This window comes from Microchirus variegatus (assembly GCF_963457635.1).
Source record: "Microchirus variegatus genome assembly, chromosome: 17".
NCBI lineage: Eukaryota > Metazoa > Chordata > Actinopteri > Pleuronectiformes > Soleidae > Microchirus > Microchirus variegatus.
The window spans coordinates 2,619,521-2,634,070 of record NC_139818.1 but is presented as its reverse complement, the minus strand read 5'-3'; the positions used below and the strand labels follow the sequence as shown (position 1 = coordinate 2,634,070).

The 14,550-nt window shown below is 41.5% G+C and overlaps 1 protein-coding gene across 1 annotated transcript; it reads left to right on the top strand.

Annotated features, from left to right (window-relative positions):
* Positions 1-6,987: 6,987 nt before the first annotated feature.
* LOC310938744 (tripartite motif-containing protein 16-like) lies at positions 6,988-8,673 on the top strand (the record flags this gene model as incomplete). The annotated part of the gene is made up of 1 exon (XM_083903326.1): positions 6,988-8,673. One exon carries the CDS (start codon positions 6,988-6,990, stop codon positions 8,671-8,673), a length of 1,686 nt encoding a protein of 561 aa, XP_083759452.1.
* Positions 8,674-14,550: the final 5,877 nt, after the last annotated feature.

Below are 14,550 nucleotides of genomic sequence, written 5' to 3'. Positions count from 1 at the left end.
ACACAAAGATTTCATCATGTTCGTTGTTGCTGATGTTTGACTTCGACTGAACAGAAATAGAACATTATTTGTATGCTGCTCTGTCAAGCAACACTATCACACCTGACAGAGGGAGCGCGTGTGTCTATACAGCAGCAGCGCAGAGGCGGACGGGGACGTATGCAGCCATTTTGCGTTATTGTGCAATTAAAGTGCTCTTGCCATGATTTCTGTTGTGATTTCAGTCACAATACTTTGACATCTTTAAAACACACTTCATAAATAAAATAATTCCAAAGATTTCACTCGACTGTTGAGGTGGTGATTCTTGTTTATTCTGCTGTGACGTGATAAATTCACGGCATTTTCTTCTTCCCGTCGTCCTTGAGCCTGTGATGATCTGTGATAAATGACTCTTTCAGCTCATTTTGTCGCAAACAGACAGAAATCCATCTTTTTCCTCTGTTGAAACGTTGAATTTCCACAGATTATCAGTAAAATAAAAGGGTCTTTACTTGACTCGACTTTCCTCCCGTCTGCTGCCACATCTCTACACTAATTACTGCTTCCTCTCCGAGCGGCCGAAAGGTTGGGGATGCATTTTTAAGCAGGCAGATGCCATCAATAATTCACACGCAGCATCCACAGACAATATGTGTGCGCTTGTGTTTGCCAGAATTTGGGGAATTACTCTCAAGTGTGTCTTCTTCTACGATCGAGTACACGAGATAAGACGAGATAAGACGAGATAAGTCATCAGTGTGGAAATATACGGCGTCACAGACAGTAAAGGTGAAGATAATAAATAATAATCAATCATTTTCCCATCTGTGGATGTATAAAATAAGACATTGACTATTAAGATGATAAAAAAAATAGAAACAAATGTACAGTAAATGCATTAACCCTTAAACACACCATGGTTGCCATGGTTGTGCATTCTTAAGTAATGTGTGTTGTTTTATTATTATTATTATTATTATTAGTCTATTGTAAACTAAACTAAAAGAATAAAAGAATAATAATAAAAAATAAAATAAAAAATACTCACACTAACACTCCTATGGCCAAAAATGTGCCCATTGAAACCCATTCAAATCCCTCTTTGATGCATCAGGGCAAAAACTTGGCAGGTTAAGGGTTAAAAACTTTAAAAATGCTAATGCTAATGTTTGATGTGTATAATGAGGACTGAAAAAAGGAAAATTAAAACAAATATATAATTTATCATCGCTTAATTTTTCATGCACACGTTTTTTGAAGGTGGATCATCTAAGGGTTAATTAACCAAAATACAGTTTTACACTTCTTATTACTATTATTAGTATTACACTTTGAAGTGAGAGTGTTATATGTCACGTTTATTCCACATTATTCAGTGTTGTGTTTATGTTTATGTGTCTGTGAGTAATGTGAGCCAAAAAAAACAACAACAAAAACACACACTTTGCTGTTTCCAGAAAACAGAAAATCCCTTTGACTAAACCTTCATTAGAGGAGGAAGAAAAACTGAGAAATAAAAAGTCGAGTTGTTGTCGAGAAGTGTGCGTCGTCCAGTCACTGAAGCTCCTCCCCTTCCTGTTTGACAACTGTCAAAATAAGAAGCAGCAAACTCATGACTGTGTCAATATGCTCACATATAACCACGCATGACTAATTTATCTTCATGCCAGCGTGTGTGTGTGTGTGTGTGTGTGTGTGTGTGTGTGTGTGTGTGTGTGTGTGTGTGTGTGTGTGTGTGTGTGTGTGTGTGTGTGTGTGTGTGTGTGTGTGTGTGTGTGTGTGTGTGTGTGGGTTCTGTATTAGTCACCAGAGCTGACTTTCTCCTTCACAGCCTCACAAACACTAATGAGGGACAAACACAAACGTGGCTCGCTCTGAGACAACAAGCCACTGATCAGTGAATCACCAACACACACACACACACACACACACACGCGAATGCACACGCACACACACACACACAGTTCAGGTCGTGACCAAAACTTAGACGCGCCAGCATGAGAGATGAAGCTCAGAGGGTAAAGTATAACTTCTTCCTTCATGGCGTAGTTTGTTCATTTAAAGCTGAAAGTGTGAGACTTTTGAATAAACAAATAAACAAACGTCCCTTTTTAATGAGTTTTCCCTGAACGTCAACAAATGTGTCACAAACACACGTCCGACTTTGACAAACTGGTCATAAACTCGACTAAAAGCTGACAAAAACAAACTCTTCTGATCTCCAAACAGGTGCAGAAAACAGAGAAAACAGAGAAAACAGCGTCACTTTACAGCCAGGATTCACTCTGTCTCTGTCTCACACTGTTTGTGTGATGAGCTTCTGCTTCTCACTTTATTTAGAACATAATTTACCCTCGTGGACGTTTTTGTCCATAACGACTGAAGAGGGCAGTAAATTAAAGTGAAGCCTGATGAGTTTATGTTCTCAATCACTATTTTCATATAATGACCACCAGAGGCGCAGTTTGTGAACAGGCAGGGCAGGCAACTGCTTGGGGGCCCGAGCTGATAGGGGGCCCCCCGACACTCGGAGCCTGAGGGCTGTTTTTACTGAAATGTGCAGTGAGCAGCCTCCTCCCCGTCCCCCTTAAACAACAATGACATCTCAGTAGTAAACCCCCCTAAAGGGGCCCCACCTCACTTTAACCTGTGTGAAGTTATCGTTCTGCAAGTTGGAAAATGAAGAGGATTATTTACAGTGTAGTGTTACTCACTTTATATATCTTTTTTTCAGTTATTTACAGTATTTAATTGTTCTATATATTTATATTGTTTTATAATGTGGGTTCTTTACAGTGTAATGTATTTTTTACAAAGTTTATATAGTTTTTTAAAAGCTATTTACAGTATTTTATTGTTCTTTACAATTATATATTCCCATACTTTTTAATTACAAGGTTTTTCCATGTTATTTCATTCATTTCCGGAAAAAAAATGTTGAACTCATACATTTTTCGTTGGTGTCAGATTATTTATAACATAATGGTGATGAACACTGGTTGGAAGGAAGGGCCCCCTGGGAGTTTTTGCTTCTGGCCCCTACAGACTCTAGAATCGCCTCTGATGACCACTGAGGAACAGCTTCTATCGTAGAGTTGTGGCCTCTGTTACAAACAACACGTTTAAATAAATCGGTTCTATTTCGGACTGAAGTGCTGCTAACTGAGCTGCTAACTGAGCTGCTAACTGAGCTGCTAACTGAGCTGCTAACTGAGCTGCTAACTCTCTGTGTGTTTGTGTGTTTTAGTTTAAGAATAGGAGAAAATAATGTTATTGTACTTGATATAATGACAATAAAGATTCTGATTTTGAGAACTACGTTCCCATTTAGTTTCCTGTTAAAACAGACGACAACAACAACATTGCGGTAGTAAAGCGAGCCGGCTGCAAACAGGTTGGAGTGTGACTCAAAACATTAAAGGCGCCATATGCATGTGGCCAAAAACAGTTACTACATTCAAATTCAAAATACAGAGGTCTTTTAGGTTTTCGTTTTATGACGTAACTGGCAACCCGTGGTTGCTCGGCAGCTGAGACTCTACTGACTGCAATGATTGGTAGACGGCGGTAGGTGGCGCCACATGACGCCAAAACATGATTTCAAAACATAAACATGATTTGCAGTCTGCAAAAAAAAAATTTAATGCAAATATTTTGTCTGTACTGTTGTTGTTGGTGAGTTCAGTTTGTTATATGAACATTATTCCTGAGTCTCTGTGACATATTAGGAGGATTTTATGATTTATTACATAATGCACCTTTAAATTAAGCTTCTTAAGTGAATTTTATTGCTCCCAAAACCTCAAGTTGTTTGGCATTTGACAGAATAAACACCTGCTGCTGCTGCATACACACAAACACTCCCTCAGTCAGGTCTGATAGTTTTGCTTGACAGAGACTGTTGGTATATGAAGGACACCGATTCTGTTCACTCAATAAAGGCAGAAAAACAACATCAATAAGAACAAAAATCAGACGATAATCGTCTCTTAAAGGGTTGAAACGCTCTGATTCAGGGACAGAGAATCCCTCAGAGAGTCGTTCTAACTGTGCCAGTAATCCATGTTTCATCAGACCAACCTACGGCGGATGATTTATACATCGAGAGCATATGGTTGTTTCGGTGTCCAACGTCTAACAGATGGAGGGGCAAAGCAAAGGAAGAGGGAAAAAATCCAAATATCATTTATTTAACACGGCAGCGGCCGACAAACTTTGGTTTGTTTCTGTCAGGAAAAGGAAGAAATCTCAGATTTTACAGATCTGAAAACACTGTTCTGTACAGATCTTTACTTTAAGGACTTCACTTTGGTATTTTGGTGCATTAGATTAAGGATTCAAGACGTAAGAGGGGCCAGGATTATTAAACATTAAGGCAAATGAAGTTAAGAAAACACTAAAATGCACAGATACTCAATATAACACATTTTAATGAGTAAAATAAATAAGAATTTAGAGCAAAATATGCAACACAGAGGACAAAAGTAGAGGATTATGTTAAAGTAAATGAAGTTATTTTAAAAACCTTTGCTTTCTATTAACTCTGGCCCCAACCATGATTTAAATTAAATTGAAGATTGGTCTTTTTTCTTATTTAAATAATTAAAACAACTTCATTTCCAGGAGAGCTCTCAGATTCAAAATGGCCGATGTCTTACCGTGTAGTCAGAGGAGTTTGTGGAAGCAGACGCTCGATTTCCTGCTTCTTTAACTTCAACCTCAGTCCTGAACTTCTGGATCTTCTGAACAAAAAGTCCTTCTTTCCTTTTAAAAGTGTAGAGCTGGAGAAAAAAAAATGTTCACACACAGGAAAGAGGAAGAGGATGAAGAGGAGGAGGTGAAGAAAAAAAAGGCAGATGATTGAGAGGAAAGCAGGAGTGGAGGCTGCTGAGAGAAGATGGCCGACTCCAGGAGTCAGAAGCCACAGGTGGGAAAGACGCGTCTGCTGATGGAGGCGTGTTAGAGGACGAGGTATGACGCAGGTGTGTGTGCGTGTGCGTGCGTGTGTGTGTGTGTGCGTGTGTGCGTGTGTGTGTGACAGACAGACACTGTCAGTCTCTAATGAATCACATCTATAGGTCGAGGAGAAATGATGAGCCGACGATGAAGATCTAGATATTCCATCTTCCTCCTGGAGTTATGATGAGCATTAAAGGTCACGGACTTGACCTTTAACCCTTTGAACTGGATTTGCTTCAACCACGGCTAAAAAAGTTCTTCTCGTCTTCTCCTTCTTCTTCTTCTTCTTCTCCTTGTGTTGCTATGCAGAAAATGTCACTTTCCCTCCTGAGACGTTGTCCTCTGTGTCCACAGTCTGCTCCTCGTCTCCTTAAGAAGGACCTGTGTGAAGGAGTGAAGGAGTGAAGGAGTGAAGGAGTGAAGGAAGGACCTTCTCTTCTGTCCCTGCAGATCTGCTGCAGCTGTCTGGGCCTGATGATGAGCATCTGGCAGGTGGTGGTGGACACGTCACCAACACAACCAGCACCTGAGTCACAGTCTGGGGGGGCGGGGGGGGGGGGGGGGGGGGGGGGGGGGGGTTTGGGGGGGGCTGCAGGGGGGTTTACGGGGGGGGGGGGGTTTCTGCAGGGCTGCAGGGCTGCAGGGGGGTGAGGACTCACTGTGTCTCAGCACCGCTGATCCTGAACCCTTTGAGCATCTCACCAGGGTTAAGTTGCTAAGTGAAGCAGTGATGAAGCCCACCACAAATCCTCTTCACCCCGCCCCCCCCCCCCCCTCACCTCATATGCTACACACACACACACACACACACACACATAGAGTTTAAAGCGAGAGCAAATAAAGAAAAGTAAACAGCGGGAGGCTAACGAGTGCTAATTTAGCTCGGCGCTCTCCCATGAATTAATGAAGAGATCACTCAGACGCCACAGCAACAGAGGGGCGGAGTCGTCCTGAGGGACATCAGCGAGGGGCCTCCATCACCGCTCATAGACTTTTTAGGGCCCGGGTGCCTCCCTGTGTTGCCTGGAGACGCAAGTGTGGTGATGTCATGTGTCACTCTGGTTAGAAATGAGATTAAATGAGAGGGGGAAAGTCCACAGAGAGGACAGAATCATGACAGAATAGCAATAGTTTTTGATGTTACCAGAGGCGGTTCTAGAGTCTGTAGGGGCCCTAAGCAAATATTCCCAGGGGGCCCTTCCTTCCAACCAGTGTTGATCGCCATTATGTTATAAATAATCTGACAACAACGAAAAATTTATGAAATATATATTTTTTCGAAATGAATGAAATGGAAAAACCTTGTAAATTAAAAAGTATGTGAAAATATAAATGTAAAGAACAATAAAATACTGTAAATAGCTTTTAAAAACTATATAAACTTAATAACAAATACATTACGCTGTAAAGAACCCACATTATAAAACAATATAAATATATAGAATAATGAAATACTGCAAATAACTGAAAAAAACATATATTACACACACACACACACACACACATATATAAAACATATATGTGTGTGTGTGTGTGTGTGTGTGTGTGTGTGTGTGTGTGTGTGTGTGCGATTGAAGAACACGGAGGTGATTTGACTGTCAATGAAAACCGAAAACCTGAGAAAGATTTTCCCTTCATCTCACATGAGAACTCACAAAAATCTATATCTAATCTGAGAGAACAACGCACACGCACACACGCGCGCGCGCGCGCACACACACACACACACACACACACACACACACACACACACACACACACACACACACACACACACACACACACACACACACACACACACACACACACACAGGGAGTGTCACTCAGAACAGAGGTCATGTCAGAGTGTTGTGGGCGGAGCTCACATGTATTTCCTGGTTCCCGCCCCCTCACACCTGCAGTTTGACAATGGGGAGGAGGAGGAGCCAACAGGTGGAGAAGAGCCAGAGCCCACAGGCTCCGCCCACTGCTGCGTCACATGTTGTTGAGATCAGACATCAAACCTGTTCTAATTCTGAGGAAGAGAAAGTCAGAGACGTTGGTGAAATGGCAGGAGTTCAGCTGCACAGAGAAAGCTTCTCTTGTTCCATCTGTTTGGATCTTCTGAAGGATCCTGTGACTCTGAGCTGTGGACACAGCTTCTGTAAGAACTGTATTAAAGACCACTGGGACACAGAGGACGTGAAGAGGATCTACAGCTGCCCTCAGTGTAGAGAGGCCTTCACACCGAGGCCTAAACTCTTAAAGAACGTCATGTTAGCAGAGTTAGTGGAGGAGCTGAAGAAGACTGGACTCCACGCTGCTCCTGCTCATCACTGCTATGCTGGAGCTGAAGATGTGGCCTGTGATGTCTGCACTGGCAGGAAACTGAAAGCTCTCAAGTCCTGTTTGGATTGTTTGGCCTCTTACTGTGAGGAACATCTCCAGCCTCATCATCAATCACCTGCATTAAAGAAACACAAGCTGGTGGAGCCCTCCAAGAACCTCCAGGAGAACATCTGCCCTCTTCACGGTAAGATGATGGACTTGTTCTGTCGCACTGATCATCAGTGTATCTGTTATCTCTGCTCTGTGGACCAACACAAAGACCACGACACAGTCTCAGCTGCAGCAGAGAGGAAGCAGAAGCAGAGAGAGCTGGATCTGAGTCAAGAAGAAGTCCAGCAGAGAGTCCAGGACATAGACAGAGACGTGAAGGTGCTTCAACAGGAGGTGGAGGCTCTGAATCTCTCTGCTGATAAAGCTGTGGACGACACAGTCCAGAACTTCACTGAGATGATGAATCTCCTGCAGACGAGAAGCTCTGAGGTGAAGCAGCAGATCAGATCCAAGCAGCAAACTGAAGTGAGTCGAGTCAGAGACGCTGAGAAGAAGCTTCAGCAGGAGAAGACTGAGCTGAAGAAGAGAGAAGCTGAACTGAAACAGCTCTCACTCACACACGACCACAACCAGTTTCTCCTCAACTACGGCTCACTGTCAGCACTCAGTCCATCTACACACTCGTCCACCATCAACGTCCGTCCTCTGAGACACTTTGAGGACGTGACAGCAGCTGTGGTGAAGCTCAGAGGACAACTGAAGGACGTCCTGACCCAGACGTGGACAAACATCTCACTGGCTGTGGCTGAAGCAGATGTTTTACTGACAGAACCAGGACCAGGACCAGAACCAAAGACCAGAGCTGAGTTCCTCAGATATTCACAGGAAATCAAACTGGATCCAAACACAGTAAACAAACGTCTGTTATTATCTGAGGGAAACAGAAAGGTGACATTTATGAATGAAGATCAGTTTTATCCTGATCACAAAGACAGATTCACTGATCTGTGTCAGGTCATGAGTGAAGAGAGTCTGAGTGGACGTTGTTACTGGGAGGTGGAGTGGACAGGAGAAGGAAGAGGAGTTCGTGTAGCAGTGATGTACAAGAACATCAGAAGATCAGGGAGTTCACGTGAATGTTTATTTGGATTCAATAAAAAATCTTGGGCTTTAGTTTGTGACCAAAACAGTTGTTATATTCGTCACAACAACATCTGCACTAAAATCTCAGATGTTAGAGTCTCCAGAGTGGGAGTTTACCTGGACCACAGAGCAGATTTTCTGTCCTTCTACAGAGTCTCTGACTCCATGACTCTGATCCGCAGAGTCTACACCAGGTTTTCTCAGCCTCTCTATGCTGGATTTAGTCTTTATTGTCCTGGAGTCACAGCAGAGTTCTGTAAACTCAAATAATCTGGAGTTCTTTCAGGATCAGTGAGTTCAACTCTGAGTTTAAATCTTCTTCTCTGCTCTGGACTTTTTGACTTTAAACTGTGAACGTGTTTATTGACAAGTAAACAAATGACGTTTCTGCTGATTTTAGTCGATAAACTCTGGAAAAATGACTCAGAAATAAAGAGTCAAAACTTTGACGAAGAGAAGAAATTCAACGACATCATGGATCGAATGTTTGAGACTGAAGATCATTGAGTCATAGTTAAGGGTTTTTGACTCATGGTTAAGTGTTTTTGACTCATGCTTAAGTGTTTTTGACTCATGATTGTGTTTTTGACTCATGATTAAGGGTTTTTGACTCATGATTAAGTGTTTTTGACTCATGGTTAAGGGTTTTTGATTCATGGTTAAGTGTTTTTGACTCATGCTTAAGTGTTTTTGACTCATGGTTAAGTGTTTTTGATTCATGGTTAAGTGTTTTTGACTCATGGTTAAGTGTTTTTGACTCATGGTTAAGGGTTTTTGATTCATAGTTAAGTGTTTTTCACTCACGGTTAAGTGTTTTTGACTCACGGTTAAGTGTTTTTGATTCACAGTTAAGGGTTTTTGACTCACGGTTAAGTGTTTTTGATTCATAGTTGTGTTTTTGACTCATGGTTAAGGGTTTTTGACTCATAGTTAAGTGTATTTGATACATATTAAGTGCATTTGATTCATAGTTAAGAGTTTTTGATTCATAGTTAAGTGTTTTTGATTCATAGTTGATTCATAGTTAAGGGTTTTTGATTCATAGTTAAGTATATTTGATTCATATTAAGTGTTTTTGATTCATGTTAAATGTATTTGATTCATATTAAGTGTATTTGAGTCATAGTTAAGTGTATTTGAGTCATGGTTAAGTGTATTTGAGTCATGGTTAAGGGTTTTTGTCTCCACTAAAGTCTGATTAAAAAATCTCAATTCAAGACTGTTCATTTACATTAATGTACATTTGTATAAATTCCTCTCACTTAACTCTCAAAAACTTTCGTCACATTTACTGAAGAATCCTTTAATGTTTCCTTCTTTTTTATGTTTATATTCTGTGTAAAAATAGTTGTATGTAGAAACACAGGAAGTCTGCTTCTAAAACGCCTCACACTGTGTTTTCAGGATTATTTCCAGCGTCTCAGAGTCTCTGCAGGTCCCTGAACGCAGCGTGAAGTCACAGATTAAAAGTACAGAATAAGAAGTTCAGACCATAAATAATAATCCTGTTTTTATTGCATTTCTGGGCCTGATTAGTGAGTGAGTAGAGCCGCACAGTCACCGAGTACATTTACTTCACTACAGTACTGAAGTACAGTTTTAAGGGATCTGTACTTTACTCGAGTATTATAAGTATCAAGTAGTGGAGTAAAGAGTACAATATTTGTCTCTCAAATGTACTTCAGTAAAGTCATGAGTACTCCCCAAAAATGATACTCGAGTATAAGATACAGATCCCTGAAAAGTACTGAAGTAAATGTACTCCGTTACTGTCTCTGGTGTTTTCTTCAGAGTGACGTCTTTGTGCTGTTGTGAGAAATGATCAATAAAGCAACTTAAAAGGTAAAAAGAAGAAAATAGTAGTAATGCAATATTTAAAAAATGTACTCTTGATACTCAAGTACTCTTTAAAACAAGTACTTCAGTAGTAGACATGACTGACTGACTGTTGTACGTTTACTTGTACTTGTAGTAAAATTTAGCAAGGGGCATGTGTACTTTTACTCAAGTAATGAAGTAATGAAGCCGTGTACTCTGTGTACTCTGTGAGTATTTTGGTCACGCTGCTGATCATCACTGAGAGACTCTTCATAACTCTTCATCTACAGGTGGAGAAGGTTAATGCAGCGCTTTTGATGTTAAAGGGTAATTGACTGAGGAGTGTGTGTGTGTGTGTGTGTGTGTCACAGACGATGACCTCACACTGACCTCAGCCTCCTCCTCTGCTCTGAAACTCTAACACAAACCTTTTTCCTTTCTTTTATTATTTCATCACATTTTTACGGAGCCCCCGAAGTGACATGAGAAAAAAAAAAAAAATTACGAAAAAAAAAATTAAAAATTAAATATCGAGTTTCAAAGTCGAAATCTCGAGTTTCCAAAAAAATATGATTTTTTTTTTTTTTTTGGAAACTCGAGATTTCAAAGTCGAGATCTCAAGTTTCCAAAACATTTAGAAAAAAAAAGTTTTTTTCCCCCAATAATTTTTTTTTCATATTTTTTGGGAAACTCAAGATCTCCACTTTGAAATTTGAGATTTCAATTTTTTTCTTCATTTTTTTTTTTTTTTCCTCATGTCACTTCGGGGGCTCCGTACATTTTAACCTTGTTTTATGTACAACACAGTGAAAAACAAAACATGGACGGGAGTCAATGGATGGGAAAGATAAAAATTGTAATAATATTAATAACAATACAATCTTTTTGTCCTATGATGGAGTTTTAGAAGAGGAAAAAAGTCATAATATCATGAGATTATTGTGTTTCATTATCATTGATCATGACCCTGTTCTCCTCCATAACAGAGACGATTTCCTGTGTCAAACACAAACATAAAGTCCTGACGCTAAAGATTATGAAAAAATATGACGTAGTTTTTTTATTTCTGAAGATCGAATTAAAATATAACTCAATTAAATGACTAAATCCTCCACGTTTCTCATCTGTACACAGCTGATCATCTCAGATTATGGTTGAATAATAATAATAATAACAACAACTTTGTTCTCATAATATTAACAAAATGGTCCTTATTATTTGACCCTTTGAACTCTGTGTGGATTTAATGTGTAAATAAACGGATTGAATATGTGTCCTGTATGATGAAGATGAAGATGATGATGATGAAGATGCAGTGGGGGGTTAGCTGTTGTTATGGTAACATGTTACTGTGGTAACCTCCTCCTCCTCCTCGTGGGGGTCAAAGGTCATGAGCCACAGTGACACTGAAGTGAGGAGAAAAGTGAGTCCTGACCCTGGAGTTAGTGAGTGCTGCTGTTACTGCTGCTTATGCTGCTGCTGTTTATGCTGCTGCTGCTGCAGCTGTTACTGCTGCTGTTCATGCTGCTGCTGCTGCTGCTGTTTATGCTGCTGTTTATGCTGCTGCCGTTACTGCTGCTGCTGCTTATGCTTCTGCTGCTGTTTATGCTGCTGCTTATGCTGCTGCTGTGTGACATTAAGTAGACAGCAAATTTATTTTACACCTACGGGGCAGCAACAACACGGGGAGGAGGGGTTGCCATGGCGACGGACCCCCTACACGGCTGTCAGAATTGGTTAATTATTCAGGACCACCATCACCACTGGGGGGGGGGGGGGGGATGAGGGGGATCAGCCGGAACCAACTCCAGCGATGGAATGGTGAGAAAAAAAAGATCTAATCCAGATGAACCGACTGTGGATCTATACACACACACACACACACACACACACACACATATATATATATATTTAACCAATAAACCTTTTTTCCTCTGAGCATCATGAGTTCTCATGTTCTCATGTTCTCATGTTCTCGTGTTCTCGTGTTCTCGTGTTCTCATGTTCACATGTTCACATGTTCTCGTGTTCTCGCATTCTGTCATTATTGAGTTTCCATGTTTCACCTTCAGAGGTCAGGTGGTCAGGTCAGAAAGAGGAGGGGCTACAACGTTGTTGCCATAGTTATTAGTTACACAGTTACATAGTTACACACACACACACACACACACACAGAGGATAATGCTAAAGGCCCACACACACACGTTATCGTAATGCAGTAACATGTTTCTATAACGTTTCATGGTAACATCAGAGCTGTAACATCTGCGTTAATGTCTCTGTGTCGTTAACTTCACACAAACACTCTCATTTCTGTATGTTTGTTCGTTTCCTGACTCAAATAAAGGCGAACAGAAAACTTCATGAGCTAAAACCTCATAATCTCATCACTGTGTCGTTTATCTGTTTATTATCGTTCTTTTCCTGATGGAAACTGAAGCTGAAGAAGACAATGATCTCATGAGCATCATGTTCCACCTCTGAATGTGTCACAGCCTCAGGCTCATCCTCAGCCTCATCTTCAGTCCTCATCTTCAGTCCTCATCCTCATCTTCAGTCCTCATCCTCATCTTCAGTCCTCAGCCTCATCCTTAGTCCTCATCTTCATCTTCAGTCCTCAGTCTCATCCTCATCTTAAGTCCTCATCCTCAACCTCATCTTCAGTCCTCATCTTCATCTTCAGTTCTCAGCCTCATCCTTAGTCCTCATCTTCATCTTCAGTTCTCAGCCTCATCTTCAGTCCTCAGCCTCATCTTCAGTCCTCAACCTCAGCCTCATCTTCAGTCCTCAACCTCAGCCTCATCTTCAGTCCTCATCCTCATCCTCATCTTCAGCCTCATCTTCAGTCCTCATCTTCAGCCTCATACTCATCTTCAGTCCTCATCCTCATCTTCAAACTCCTCTTCAGTCCTCAGCCTCATCTTCAGTCCTCATCCTCATCTTCAGTCCCCATCCTCATCTTCAGTCCTCAGCTTCATCTTCAGTCCTCATCCTCATCTTCAGCCTCATCTTCAGTCCTCAGCCTCATCTTCAGTCCTCAGCCTCATCTTCAATCTTCAGTCCTCAGCCTCATCTTCAGTCTTCAGCCTCATCTTCAGTCCTCAGCCTCATCTTCAGTCCTCATCCTCATCTTCAGCCTCATCTTCAGTCCTCAGCTTCATCTTCAGTCCTCATCCTCATCTTCAGCCTCATCTTCAGTCCTCAGCCTCATCTTCAGTCCTCAGCCTCATCTTCAGTCCTCAGCCTCATCTTCAGTCCTCATCCTCATCTTCAGCCTCATCCTCATCTTCAGTCCTCAACCTCAGCCTCAGTACTCATCCTCATCTTCAGTCTTCATCTTCAGTCCTCATCCTCATCCTCATCTTCAAACTCCTCTTCAGTCCTCATCCTCATCTTCAGTCCCCATCCTCATCTTCAGTCCTCAGCCTCATCTTCAGTCCTCATCCTCATCTTCAGCCTCATCTTCAGTCCTCAGCCTCATCTTCAGTCCTCATCCTCAGTCCTCATCCTCATCTTCAGTCCTCATCCTCAGTCCTCAGCCTCATCTTCAGTCCTCAGCCTCATCTTCAGTCCTCATCCTCATCTTCAGTCCTCATCCTCATCTTCAGTCCTCATCCTCATCCTAATCTTCAGTCCTCATCCTCATCTTCAGCCTCATCTTCAGTCCTCATCCTCATCTTCAGCCTCATCTTCAGTCCTCATCCTCATCTTCAGTCCTCATCCTCATCCTAATCTTCAGCCTCATCTTCAGTCCTCATCCTCATCTTCAGCCTCATCTTCAGTCCTCATCCTCATCTTCAGTCCTCATCCTCATCTTCAGTCCTCATCCTCATCTTTAGTCCTCATCCTCAGCCTTAGTCCTCATCCTCATCAGCCTCATCTTCAGTCCTAATCCTCATCTTCAGTCCTCATCCTCATCAGCCTCATCTTCAGTCCTCATCCTCAGCTTCAGTCCTCATCCTCAGCCTTAGTCCTCATCCTCATCTTCAGTCTCATCGTCATCTTCAGTCCTTGTCATTTCCAGCCTGTATTGAGGTGAAGCACAGACTCTTTGTCTCTCTTCATGGTCACAGAATCATTTCCTGGTCTTTTAAATGATCTCAGTGAGGAACACGGACGAGACGACAGGATTTATCTCTGTTTGAGCAGTGACAGTTTTTATCTCCTGCTCTTCTTCTTCTTCTGTATATAAGTGTATATACAAGTATATATATATATATATATATATATATATATATATTGAGCATGTTCAATAGATAGACGTAGACTTTGATGTGTGAAGGCTCATTAGAGCTCAGTGATCACCTCTAATCGTCTCCTGCTGAGCTC